Genomic DNA, 13,856 nt, shown 5'->3' on the forward strand with positions numbered 1-13,856 from the left:
ATACAATCGCATATAATGGAAATCCCTTCCCTCCTTCTTGTGCCAGAAATCCCCCTCCTCTTAGTTCAAAACACACACAGAGACAGTGTTGTCAGTGCCATGTCATACCATAGCACCTTTATTTTTAGCTGGCTCTGTGGCCTGAGGAAAGAGAGGACTGAAATGTATTCACCTGCTAAGCAGCAGAAACCCACCCTGTTAGCTTTGAATGACTTTCTATGGTACCTGGCTAGCTACAGGACAAAGAGGGGGAATACAGAAATGGATTCCCAGACAGTAGCTCTATAGGTCACCTATACTTTAGCTAGGACCTACGCTGTACCCATGAACATGAAGCAGTACCTACTCTGAGCTTGTGTGTGAATGAGACATATCTTATTATAGGAATCAAGAGTGTGATGGAGTGACACTGGTGCTGGGGTTGACAGAGGGCATGTCTATCCTTCGTCTCTGTGTTGGTCACCAGCAGATCTGATAAGACTCAGATTTTTCACTTTAAAGCGTATGCCAAACAAACAAAAAATGGATTTCAAAGTTTAACAAAATCATACAGCTCTATGCACAATGACTACTTTGAACAATTTACACAGTGAATATAATAAACCAATAAAAGAAGATTTAAAATGCAAAGTTCTGTAACAGAATTACGGTAAAATCTCCCTCAGCTTTGTTCAGTTACCAAACTTTGTTTTTGCATAGTTCTTCCAGTAAATGTGATTTTGTAAAATGTTCTGCGGAAATAGTTAAAAGCAGGAAAGTCCTTGTGCATAGAGTTATGGTTTGTTAAACTTTGAAATCAATGTTTTTTGTTTGGTACACATTTTAAAGTGAAAATTCGAACCTTCCGCATAATTCCATTACTGCGGAACTGCCCTAAGGCAACAAGCCTATCAGGGGATGAGTCAGGGTCTGGGCTAGCCTTTAGCTGTGCCGGCCGGGCGTGATAATCAATCTGGCTCAGAAAAGGTCACAGCCAGGCTTTGGGTAATGCTACCACCACTCACCTGCTCTCAAAAGCTTAGACTAGACAGCACAGTGATCCAATGGATGCCCTTGCTGCAATTTATTGGATTCCTGAAGCTTGATAAGCTACATTTACCAGAGCTATGGAGACCTATGGTCCATCCATGTGTTGTAATCACAGTTTACATGGCCCTCTCTACTCTCCTGTGAGTTAGGCTAATGTAGCCTGGTGAGAAGGGTTCCTATTGGTTAAACTGGAGACAGCAGTTGCAGACACTAGTTGCCTTTCTTGCAGTTCAAATAGGAATACTATGAATGACATAAGCATAACTGCTTTCCACCACAGTGATATGTGTAGTCAAACTGCTCGCGTCACTAGCTGTATGACTGGCTATATACAGTGGGGAGAACAAGTATTTGATACACTGCCGATTTTGCAGGTTTTCCTACTTACAAAGCATGTAGAGGTCTGTAATTTTTATCATAGGTACACTTCAACTGTGAGAGACGGAATCTAAAACAAAAATCCAGAAAATCACATTGTATGATTTTTAAGTAATTAATTTGCATTTTATTGCATGACATAAGTATTTGATCACCTACCAACCAGTAAGAATTCCGGCTCTCACAGACCTGTTAGTTTTTCTTTAAGAAGCCCTCCTGTTCTCCACTCATTACCTGTATTAACTGCACCTGTTTGAACTCGTTACCTGTATAAAAGACACCTGTCCACACACTCAATCAAACAGACTCCAACCTCTCCACAATGGCCAAGACCAGAGAGCTGTGTAAGGACATCAGGGATAAAATTGTAGACCTGCACAAGGCTGGGATGGGCTACAGGACAATAGGCAAGCAGCTTGGTGAGAAGGCAACAACTGTTGGCGCAATTATTAGAAAATGGAAGAAGTTCAAGATGACGGTCAATCACCCTCGGTCTGGGGCTCTATGCAAGATCTCACCTCGTGGGGCATCAATGATCATGAGGAAGGTGAGGGATCAGCCCAGAACTACACGGCAGGACCTGGTCAATGACCTGAAGAAAGCTGGGACCACAGTCTCAAAGAAAACCATTAGTAACACACTAAGCCGTCATGGATTAAAATCCTGCAGCGCACGCAAGGTCCCCCCTGCTCAAGCCAGCGCATGTCCAGGCCCGTCTGAAGTTTGCCAATGACCATCTGGATGATCCAGAGGAGGAATGGGAGAAGGTCATGTGGTCTGATGAGACAAAAATAGAGCTTTTTGGTCTAAACTCCACTCGCCGTGTTTGGAGGAAGAAGAAGGATGAGTACAACCCCAAGAACACCATCCCAACCGTGAAGCATGGAGGTGGAAACATCATTCTTTGGGGATGCTTTTCTGCAAAGGGGACAGGACGACTGCACCGTATTGAGGGGAGGATGGATGGGGCCATGTATCGCGAGATCTTGGCCAACAACCTCCTTCCCTCAGTAAGAGCATTGAAGATAGGTCGTGGCTGGGTCTTCCAGCATGACAACGACCCGAAACACACAGCCAGGGCAACAAAGGAGTGGCTCCGTGAGAAGCATCTCAAGGTCCTGGTGTGGCCTAGCCAGTCTCCAGAACTGAACCCAATAGAAAATATTTGGAGGGAGCTGAAAGTCTGTATTGCCCAGCGACAGCCCCGAAACCTGAAGGATCTGGAGAAGGTCTGTATGGAGGAGTGGGCCAAAATCCCTGCTGCAGTGTGTACAAACCTGGTCAAGACCTACAGGAAACGTATGATCTCTGTAATTGCAAACAAAGGTTTCTATACCAAATATTAAGTTCCGCTTTTCTGATGTATCAAATACTTATGTCATGCAATAAAATGCAATAAAATGCAAATTAATTACTTAAAAATCATACAATGTGATTTTCTGGATTTGTGTTTTAGATTCAGTCTCTCACAGTTGAAGTGTACATATGATAAAAATTACAGACCTCTACATGCTTTGTAAGTAGGAAAACCTGCAAAATCAGCAGTGTATCAAATACTTGTTCTCCCCACTGTATGCACCAATCACCCACAGAGCCCCACCGGTCCTCCAGGAGCTGGATGATATGGTGCCAATTTAAATGGTTTCATTAGGGTTGAAGAGTAAGGGAAAACACAGTGGATCGCAGTCTGTAATATCCACATGTGCAGTAATCCATCTCCGCAATTTAATAGCCCAGATCTGAAACATTTCCATCCTATTGCAATTTAATTGTAATCTGGGATTATTGGGCTGGGTTTACACAGGCAGCCCAATTCTGATCTGTTGGTCAATTACTGGCAAAACATCTGATCTGATTGGTCAAAAGACAAATTAGTGGCAAAAGATCAGAAGAATTGGGTTGCCTGTGTAAACACAGCCTTGGAGATCAATATGAGTAATGCAGCACCTCAGTGCATTAGTAATGTTATTGCTTGCCAAAATCAGTAAATTTTTTGAACTAGCCGTACCTCCTCTGACTTTGATTAGACTCAATTACCAAAAGCTGAAAGGAAAGCACAGCCTAAATACTGACCACCCTAATGGTTAGGGCTATTTCACAGAAGTTAGCTAATCAACTGGTAGGTCTATAAAGATTAGATTGTCTAGCTCCTAGCCTACTGTCGAAACAAAATGCATAAAAGGCATGTTGCTTTCACACAGGAGTTCTGCAGGCCTAACGATTCATCAGTGTGGTAAGGCTTTGAACAAGAGTTAGCCTCCTGAGTTATTTTAAGGTGTTCAACCTACACCAGACTGGCTAAACCTTAAACCACAAGCTGTGTTTCAGTATAATTTTCCCTTACTTTACAAATAGATCCAATGCTTAGATACCTTCCTGATGTACTGTGCATTCGGAAAGTATTCAGACACTTTCTCCACATTTTGTTTTGTTACAGCCTTATTCTAAAATGGATTACATTAATTTTGTATCAATCTACACACAATACCCCATAATGACAAAGCGAAAACAGGGTTAGAAATGTTTGCAAATTAATTAAAAATAAAAACAGAAATACCTTATTTACATTAGTATTCAGACCTTTTGCTATGAGACTCAATTGAGCTCAAGTGCATCCTGTTTCTATTGATTGGACATTATTTGGAAAGGCACACACACCTGTCTATATACAGTGCCTTGCAAAAGTATTCATCCCCCTTGGCATTCTTCCTATTTTGTTGCATTACGTCATGTAATTTCAATTGATTTTTATTTGGATTTCATGTAATGGACATACACAAAATAGTCCAAATTGGTGAAGTGAAATGAAAAAAAAAATGTGTTTCAAAAAAATTATACAAAATAAATCACGGAAAAGCGGTGCGTGCATATGTATTCACCCCTTTTGCTATGAAGCTCCTAAATAAGATCTGGTGCAACCAATTACCTTCAGAAGTCACATAGTTAAATAAAGTCCACCTGTGTGCAAGCTAAGTGTCACATGATCTCATACACACACAAGTTCTGAAAGGCCCCAGAGTCTGCAACACCACTAAGCAAGCGGCACCACCAAGCAAGCAGCACCATGAAGACCAAGGAGCTCTCCAAACAGGCCAGGGACAAAGTTGTGGAGAAGTACAGATCAGGGTTCTTTCTGAATCTTTGAACATCCAATGGAGCACCATTAAATCCATTATTAAAAAAATAGAAAGAATACGGCACCACAACAATCCTGCCAAGAGAGGGCCGCCCACCAAAACTCACAGGCAAGGAGGGCATTAATCAAAGAGGCAACAAAGAGACCAAAGATAACCCTGAAGGAGCTGCAAAGCTCCACAGCGGAGATTGGAGTATCTGTCCATAGGACCACTTTAAGCCGTACACTCCACAGAGCTGGGCTTCACGGAAGAGTGGCCAGAAAAACGTCATTGCTTAAAGAAAAAATATATATACACAACACGTTTGGTGTTTACCAAAAGCCATGTGGGAGACTCCCCAAACATGGAAGAAGGTACTCTGGTCAGATGAGACTAAAATTGAGCTTTTTGGCCATCAAGGAAAACGTTGTGTCTGGCGCAAACCCAACACCTCTCATCACCCCGAGAACACCATCCCCACAGTGAAGCATGGTGGTGGCAGCATCATGCTGTGGGGATGTTTTTCCATCGGCAGGGATTGGGAACCTGGTCAGAATTGAAGGAATGATGGATGGCGCTATATACACAGGGAAATTCTTGAGGGAAACCTGTTTCAGTCTTCCAGAGATTTGACACTGGGAAGGAGGTTCACCTTCCAGCAGGATAATGACCCTAAGCATAAAGCAACACTCGAGTGGTTTAAGGGGAAACATTTAAATGTTTTTTGAAATGGCCTAGTCAAAGCCCAGACCTCAATCCAATGGAGAATCTGTGGTATGACTTTAGGATTGCTGTACACCAGCGGAACCCATCCAACTTGAAGGAGCTGGAGCAGTTTTGCCTTGAAGAATGGGCAAAAATCCCAGTGGCTAGATGTGCCAAGCTTATAGAGCCATACCCCAAGAGACTTGCAGCTGTAATTGCTGCAAAAGGTGGCTCTACAAAGTATTGACTTTGGGGGGGTGAATAGTTACGCATGCTCAAGTTCTATTTTTTTCACACAAACAAATTATTTTGCATCTTCAAAGTGGTAGGCATGTTGTGTAAATCAAATGATACAACCCCCCCCCAAAAAAATCAAATTTTAATTCCAGGTTGTAAGGCAACAAAATAGGAAAAACGCCCAGGGGGGTGAATACTTTTGCAAGCCACCGTAAAAGGTCCCACAGTTGACAGTGCATGTCAGAGCATAAACCAAGCCATGAGGTCGAAGGAACGGTCCGTAGAGCACAGAGACAGGTTTTTGTCGAGGCACAGATCTGGGGAAGGGTACCAAAAAATTTCTGCAGCATTTAAGGTCCCCAAGAACACAGTGGCCACCATCATTCTTAAATGGAATACGTTTGGAACCACCAAGACTTTTCCTAGAGCCACTCCTCAGTAAAAGGCACAACAGCCCTAAAGGACTCTCAGACCATGAGATTCTCTGGTCTGATGAAACCAAGATTGAACTCTTTGGCCTGAATGCCAAACGTCACGTCTGAAGGAAACCTGGCTCCATCCCTACGGTGAAGCATGGTGGTGGCAGCATGCTGTGGGGATGTTTTTCAGCGGTAGTGACTGGGAACGGTAATGCTGAACGCATTACCGGGGGCAAACTACCCGCCCTCCAAGACACATACAGCACCCGATGTCACAGGAAGGCCAAAAAGATCATCAAGGACATCAACCACCCGAGCCACTGCCTGTTCACCCCGCTATCATCCATAAAGTGAGGTCAGTACAGGTGCATCAAAGCTGGGATCGAGAGAATGAAAAACAGCTTCTATCTCAAGGCCATCACTGTTAAATAGCCATCACTAGCACATTAGAGGCTGCTGCTGCCTATTGAAATCACCGGCCACTTTAAGAAATGGAACACTAGTCACTTTAATAATGTTTACATATCTTGCACTACTCATCTCATATGTACATACTGCATTCTATAATTTTATTCTGTATCTTAGTCCATGCCACTCTGTCATTGCTTGTCCATATATGTATATATTCTTAAATCCCATTCATTACTTTTTTGTGTGTATTGGGTATATGTTGTGAAATTGTTAGATATTACTGTACTGTCGGAGCTAGAAGCACAAGCATTTCGCTACACCCGCTATAACATCTGCTAAACACGTGTATGTGAGAAATACAATTTGATTTGACTAGTCAGGATCAAGGCAAAGATGAAATGAGCAAAGTGCAGAGAGATCCTTGATGAAAACTTGCTCCAGAGTCCTCAGGACCTCAGACTGGGGCGAAGGTTCACTTTCCAACAGGACAACGACCCTAAGCACACAGCCAAGACAACGCAGGAGTGGCTTCGGGAAAAGACTATGAATGTCCTTGAGTGGCCTATCCAGAGCTCGGACTTGAACCCGATCGAACATCTCTGGAGAGGCATGAAAATAGTTGTGCAGTGACGCTCCCCATCCAACCCGACAGAGCTAGGAGAGGATCTGCAGAGAAGAAACACCCCAAATACAGGTGTGCCAAGAAGACTCAAGGCTGTAGTTGCTGCCAAAGGTGCTTCAACAAAGTACTGAGTAAAGGGTCTGAATACTTATGTAAATGAAAAAATTATCTTCGGAGATTTCTAAAAAAAAACGTTTTTGCTTTGTCATTATGGGGTATTTTGTGTAGATTGATGAGAAAAAAATGAGTCATCCATTTTCGATTAAGGCTGTAACGTAACAATGTGGAAAAAGTCAAGGGGTCTGAATACTTTCCGAATGCAGTGTACGCACCTGGAATGTAGGCCTACAGAGAATGCAACATTGGTGATCAAATCCATTTCAAGAAGACCCCTTCAAAACGACTGACATCATTGAAGTATTCTTCAAATATGATTTATTCAAGTTTCAGAGCCTATTTAAATGTCTAGAATTGGACCAAAATGTTAAAACGTGACTAAAGATGACCAGTTTACAGACCAATAGCTAATGTGTCACTGCTCTAAAAATGGCATAGGTGTGGCTTGAAAATGTGTGAGTCTCAGTGTGGAGGCTGAATGATAACATAACCATTCAAACAGTTTCCCTGAACATCCTCATTCAACGCAGAGAGCAAACAAGTAGTTTGCCCCGTGTAGTTCAGAGGGTAGAGCACGGCGCGTGCAACGCCAGGGTTGTGGGTTCGATTCCCACGGGGGGGCAGTATGAAAAATAACAAGTATGCACTCACTAACTAAGTCGCTCTGGATAAGAGCGTCTGCTAAATGACTAAAATGTAAAATAGGCCTACTTCATGTTAGCAAGCAGTCTACCTAACGTTAGCTAGCTAGCCATCTAGATAGATCTGCCTTGCAACAATGGTCTGAGAAACCCGCACACTTAACACTAGCTGTCACAACACGGGCGTGTTGATTTGGCTATAACTACTTACAGACTGCTTGCTAAAAACCAACCATGACTGATTCTCAAGCAGGAGCCAACTATCTAGCTAAATAAGTAGCTAGGTACTTGACCATATATATGCTTGTCTGCAGAAATAGTCATTCATTAGGCAATAGCAAACAGAAACACATCGATACACAGTGATTGAATCAGATTACAACAAGCTGTTGCACAGTGGGGATGCAACGTAGATAGATAGCCATTTCTGTGTAGTATGGTAACGTTAGTTTGCTTGAGCTAGCTATCCAACAATCTACCCAATCTCGCGATTGTTTTACAAACGTTTGTAAAAGCAAACCTTCTAGCTAGCTAACTAACTACAGTGAGTTGGTGATAGTTAGGTGAACGGATAGTTAACTAATGTGTGCATGCGATGCTAGCTATGAAAGTTAGCTACCTAGCTAGCTAAGCTTGCAACGCCATGGCTAGCGAACGTTTGCTAGCTATACAGACAAAACATAGCTAGCTAATGTTAACTAGCTAGCGCACTTAGCTGGCTGATTTGCGAGTAAGTTAGCTACAGTATATCGTACCTTCATTAGGGTCTTAACCTCGTCCAGGTCTCCATTTTTCAAGGCCCACATCAATTCTTTATCCCCCATTTTATTGTGTTCAACAGTTCACTGCGGCTTCCCTGTTGAAAAAGGCAGCTGTCAAAGCAATGCTAACGTTAGCTGGCTGGATATCAAACTTCTCTCAAGGCAAGCAATGCTTGACAGATCTCTCAGTGGTCAAGGGAAAGGCGGCTATAACATTTGCAGCGTTACAGGAATTAAATAATTTGCTAAATTGAACACCTGGTACTTCTAGATTGCAGGCAATTGTTAAAAAATAAAGTTTCAAAGAAAGGACAGCAGAGGAGGGGTCCGCCTTTCTCTCATGAATCGTTTCCGATGCCGCATACCCGGAAGTTAACCTTTCCTTCAGTCTGCTTGCCCGAAAATACGGTTTCCACTAGATAACAGAGCCACAAAGTCAAACTTGGCTAGATCTGAACAATCACATTTTTTAAATTAAAATGTAGGGTTAGGCATAATGTTCGCAGTGTGGTTAAGGTTAGGTTTAAAATCACACTTTAAGAAGATAAATCCAGGCTCTGTCGTAGCCGGCCGCGACCGGGAGACCCATGGGGCGGCGCACAATTGGCCCAGCGTCGTCCAGGGTAGGGGAGGGAATTGCCAGCAGGGATGTAGCTCAGTTGGTAGAGCATGGCGTTTGCAACGCCAGGGTTGTGGGTTCGATTCCCACGGGGGGCCAGTATGAAACAAAAAAAAATATTAATAATGTATGCACTCACTAACTGTAAGTCGCTCTGGATAAGAGCGTCTGCTAAATGACTAAAATGTAAATGTTATGTAAATAAATTGTAGAAAGGGGCGGGGTTTATGACTGTGTGGCTGTGGTAATTAGTGACGACCCGAGAACGCAGATCTTCTTCTTCTTCGTGTGATTTTCCGGCGGATGAGACGCTTTTTTTGAGTTTTGCAGCCTTTCTCAGTTCGGAATGTGAATTCCACATTTGTGACCCCCAAAAATATATGGAAATGTGAACGGGAGAAAAAGAAAATTGCACCACCCACTAACCCTTGCACCTATAAAATCAAAACACCCCCTTATCCCACAACTTGTCTCTAACCGTTCCTACTCCTGGCCACTAGCTTGGAAGGACAGGACTCCTTCTTTCAACATCTCCTGTAACTTTTATGCAGTAAAATCTTTCACTCCCAATAACTTCCCAGCTATCAATGAGGAATCGGCCCAGAAGAGGCCCTCTTCCGGGGGCCCGGAACTGATTGAAACAGGCCGGAATCGGGTGTCGGACTCGGCCCGGAATCAAATTGAATGACTGCCCAGAATCGGCCCAAGTACATCAGCCGTTTCGGTGTACCGGAATTCAGGCGACTTCGCCAGCATCTTACCAGAATCACCCCAGAAGATGCTAATTTAAATGTATACAAAATTACGCGATATAGTAATTTTAAATATTACTCATGCATATTATACCCATTCACAAAGTTTAATTTTGTAGCCCCTTTTCAATTGGTAGTTACAGTCTTGTCCCATCGTTGCAACTCCCGTACAGCCTCTGGAGGCGAAGTCTGGCCTCAGAAGGCGAAGGCTGGCTGCAACACAGACGGGTATCGAAGCAGCATCTGTAGCAACGCAGCTTCCACTGCGATGCAATGGCTTAGACTGCTGAGCCACTCGGGAGGCCCCATCCACACATTTTTAATGCTGATCAATTGCCTTGCACAAAGTATCAAAATACTAAAATACTACTTAAACAGGAAAGACTCTTAAATAATTTAATTTAAATGTTTATTTTATTTTTTGATCACAGAAACAATGAGAAAATATGGAAAAATAAATAAATGTTAATTATATAAAGCAGCCCGTGTAATCATCTGCCAGAGTAGCCACAATCGGCCCGAGCCCCAAGTAATATATTTGGGCCTGATAACTCACACCGGAATCGGCCCAAGCTCAATCCCCGCATCCTAGCCATAAGTAATACTGCCGAAGGCGGCCCAGACTCGGATCACATGATGTCGGCCGAGTCTGACTCTCAGCCGAGTGTCCCGACTCTCAGCCGGAATCGGCCCAGATCCACTGTGCTTGCTGGGTTTTCTGCTGCTGCTACTACTTTTATCTAATATATATATTTTTTTGTCATTTAGCAGACGCTCTTATCCAGAGCGACTTACAGGAGCAATTAGGGTTAAGTGCCTTGCTCAAGGGCACACCAACAGATTTTTCACCTAGTTGGCTCAGGGATTAGAACCAGCGACCTTTCGGTTACTGGCACAACGCTCTTAACCACTAAGCTACCTGCCGCCCATCTTCTGCGACTTCCGTTCCTTTACATCTGTGCTGTACAATTAATTACCATAGCAATGAACGCCAAGAAACCAACCTCGCTAAAGCACAAACTGTTCGGGTCACTCATTCCTGCCCTACTACTTACTGGTATTCTCTCATGATCCCTTACTTTTTGCCCATCATCCTCTACTTTCCTCACTGCCTCAGCATATGTCACTTTCTGCACTGCTCAAACCTTGGGAACCTCAACCTTTCTCACTCGCACATGATCCCCAGCAACTACTTTTTCCTCTGAAACTACACACTCCTTTGTCCCATGCCCTTCTGCACACTTCCCACACCTCGGAATGTCCCTCCTACACACTGCTGCAACATGACCATAACCTTGGCACCCACAAATGCTCTCACGGGATAACTAACATATCCTAGCATTACTTTATCAGGCAAACACTCAATATCAAACCTCAAAAGGAAAGACAGGGTCTCCTCAGTCTCACGCTCGCCATCGGATCTGCATCTCACCAAATGGCGTGCATCACAGATGCCAGTGATCTTCAACTTCAGATGATCCATCTCCACACTCAAAGCCACCTTAGTAATCACTACCTTCAGCGGTGCTCTGCTCCGAAGGGCATAGCTAGACACAGCTCTTGTCCTGAGGTGCGTGACACAGTGCGTTAACTCCCTCTGGGCGGAAGACACACAGAAAATCAATATAAGTCCACTTCTGGATCCTTTGACTGAGTTAACAACACCCAGCTTCTCCTCCACCCAGCCTGATACCACAAATGGGTCAGCCAAAAGACATGACTCTACTTTCTCCACGAAACGTACTCCCACTGGACCAGAGTCATCTCAGGCATATCCCTCATTGAGGTGAGGCTCGGAAGCCATCACCACAACTGTCAATGCAGGTTCTTCCTCTTCACTTTGTTGGATTCGATTTCTGAACTTCCACTATCCGACTCCATCTCAGGGTTTTCGGGAGAGGAACATGTGACTAATATTCCATGGTATACTATTTTATTCTATACTGGTGAAGTGTCAGAGATGGTTTTTAATGCATGCAATCTTCTAAAAGTTGAGACATAGTAGGTAGGTAAGTAACACAAGGTTACAAAAAACAGTTACCACTGTGTGTTTTTAAGTTTAACTAGGCAAGTCATTTAAGAACAAATTCTTATTTACAATGACTGCCTACACCGGCCAAACCCGGACGACGCTGGGCCAATTGTGCGCCGCCCTATGGGACTCCCAATCACGGCCGGTTGTGATACAGCCTGGAATCTAACCAGGGTGTCTGTAGTGACGCCTCAAGCACTGAGATGCAGTGCCTTAGACCGCTGCGCCACTCGGGAGCCCACACATTTGTGTGTGTGTGTAACAAATGTGTTTAATTAAGCCATTGCTGAATAATTTGGTGTTCACATAAGTGATGAAATAAAAAGGAAGACAGAGCTTTATTTTACTAGAAAGGCTCGGCCCAGACCATTAAGTTTGTTAGTTTGGGGGCTGTAAGGCATGTGGTGTATCAGCTCCTTTCATCACTCAGTCAGCCCAGAGGAGTGTGACTGGCTCTGGGTGGGAGAGAGTAAGTAACCCCCCATGTCCTGGCATCTGCTCTTCACTCCATGGCAATTTCCATTTCCATTACCTCCCTCTTGCTATTGAATGGGACATCACTAATAGATACCAGGTCTGCTGAACCCACAGGTTAATAAAACACATCAGGACTAAACCAAGCTCCTGATGGGGAGAAATAGCGGCTGATTGAACATCTTATCAAAGGTTCATGTCAATCAATGTGAAGGGGCAAGGGCAAGGTCAGAGCAAGAAGTTCAAGGCTATGGGAAGATCTCAATTGCATACTCCTCGCATCCTCTCTCCTCGTCTCCTCCTCAAAACCCATTGGATGAGAATGCCAGAGGTCCCGCCCCCCTGACCTTCTCCTCCAATGGGTTTTTGGAAGGAGATGAGGAGAGAGAAGAAACGGGGAGTATGCAATTGAGATCTTCCTCATGTCATAGTCTCTAGCCTCCCTAACAGGAATACCCGCACATCTATATTCCACCCTCTACTACCCCCCAACCCACGCTATCAAATGGCTTTATATGTCCCTCTCTCCCGCTCTCTCTGTGATGTATGGCTGTTTGTAGCACTATTATTACATCAAATAAGCACTCTGGAGAAAAAACTAACCCGGTCAGCAGACGAGAAGCGACTATAAAAGTCGCCATTTGGAGAAAATTCAATAGAGCTCTACACTGGGGATAAAAATGAAGGTAATGATATTCTCTAGCTCTCCTCTTCTCTCCTCCAACACCCTGCCTGCAGCCCAGCCTCTTCCCCTGTCCCCCCACTCTTCTAAGCCCAGTAGATATACAATACACACACTGCTTGTCTAAGAGGCTCAGGGTGGCCATTAAAGCTGCTTTATGTGTTTGTAATAAACTCTCAAGAGTACGGGTTGGAGTATCTATTCACCACATGGGGATGAGGACATAGGCCATTACTCCTTACATTCCCCTGCTTGGCATGCTGATTTCTCATACATGTCTCAAATTAGTCCCCACTGGGTGATCTAAAGTTCATATAGTGCAGTGGTCTAAGGCACTGCTTCGCAGTGCTAGCTGTGCCACTATATATCCTGGTTCGAAACCAGGCTCTGTCGTAGCCGGCCATGACCGGGAGACCCATGGGGTGGTGCACAGTTGACCAGGGTAGGGGAGGGAATGGCTGACAGGGATGTAGCTCAGTTGGTAGAGCATGGCGTTTGCAACGCCAGGGTTGTGGGTTCGATTCCCACGGGGGCCAGTATAAAAAAATTGCACTAACTGTAAGTTGCTCTGGATAAGAGCATCTGCTAAAATGTAAAAAAAAATATTATCAGCAGGCTGATATGTTGATGGTTGGTTAAAACTCAAATGAATGTTCTTGGGTGCTGTTGTGTTCCTTTGAAATGTCACCACTGCAATACCTAATGAGGATTGTAGTGAATATTTCAATGTGCTGATGTAATTATCATTGGCTGGTAAGATGGCCGCCTGCTGATTATAATGAGTCACATCACACTTTAAAGCAGATGATTTACAGGACATCCCACCTTATTATAGACAATAAAGTCTGAAGATTGCTGGAC

The 13,856-nt window shown here is 43.9% G+C and overlaps 1 protein-coding gene across 2 annotated transcripts in view; it reads right to left on the reverse strand.

Moving 5' to 3' along the window:
- The window catches only part of LOC121549076 (myotrophin), a 30,315-nt gene extending 21,407 nt beyond the window's left edge, over nucleotides 1-8,908 (reverse strand). Inside the window, exons 1-2 of one of the 2 annotated variants that reach the window (XM_041860919.1) lie at nucleotides 8,802-8,908; nucleotides 8,431-8,531 (exon numbers count right to left, since the gene is read on the reverse strand). In XM_041860919.1, the coding sequence (XP_041716853.1) occupies nucleotides 8,431-8,499 (69 nt within the window). In that variant the 5' untranslated portion in view covers nucleotides 8,500-8,531; nucleotides 8,802-8,908. The other variant, XM_041860911.1, reaches the window with a different exon arrangement.
- Nucleotides 8,909-13,856: the final 4,948 nt, after the last annotated feature.

The sequence above is a fragment of the Coregonus clupeaformis genome, chromosome 4 (genome assembly GCF_020615455.1).
Source record: "Coregonus clupeaformis isolate EN_2021a chromosome 4, ASM2061545v1, whole genome shotgun sequence".
Classification (NCBI taxonomy): Eukaryota; Metazoa; Chordata; class Actinopteri; order Salmoniformes; family Salmonidae; genus Coregonus; species Coregonus clupeaformis.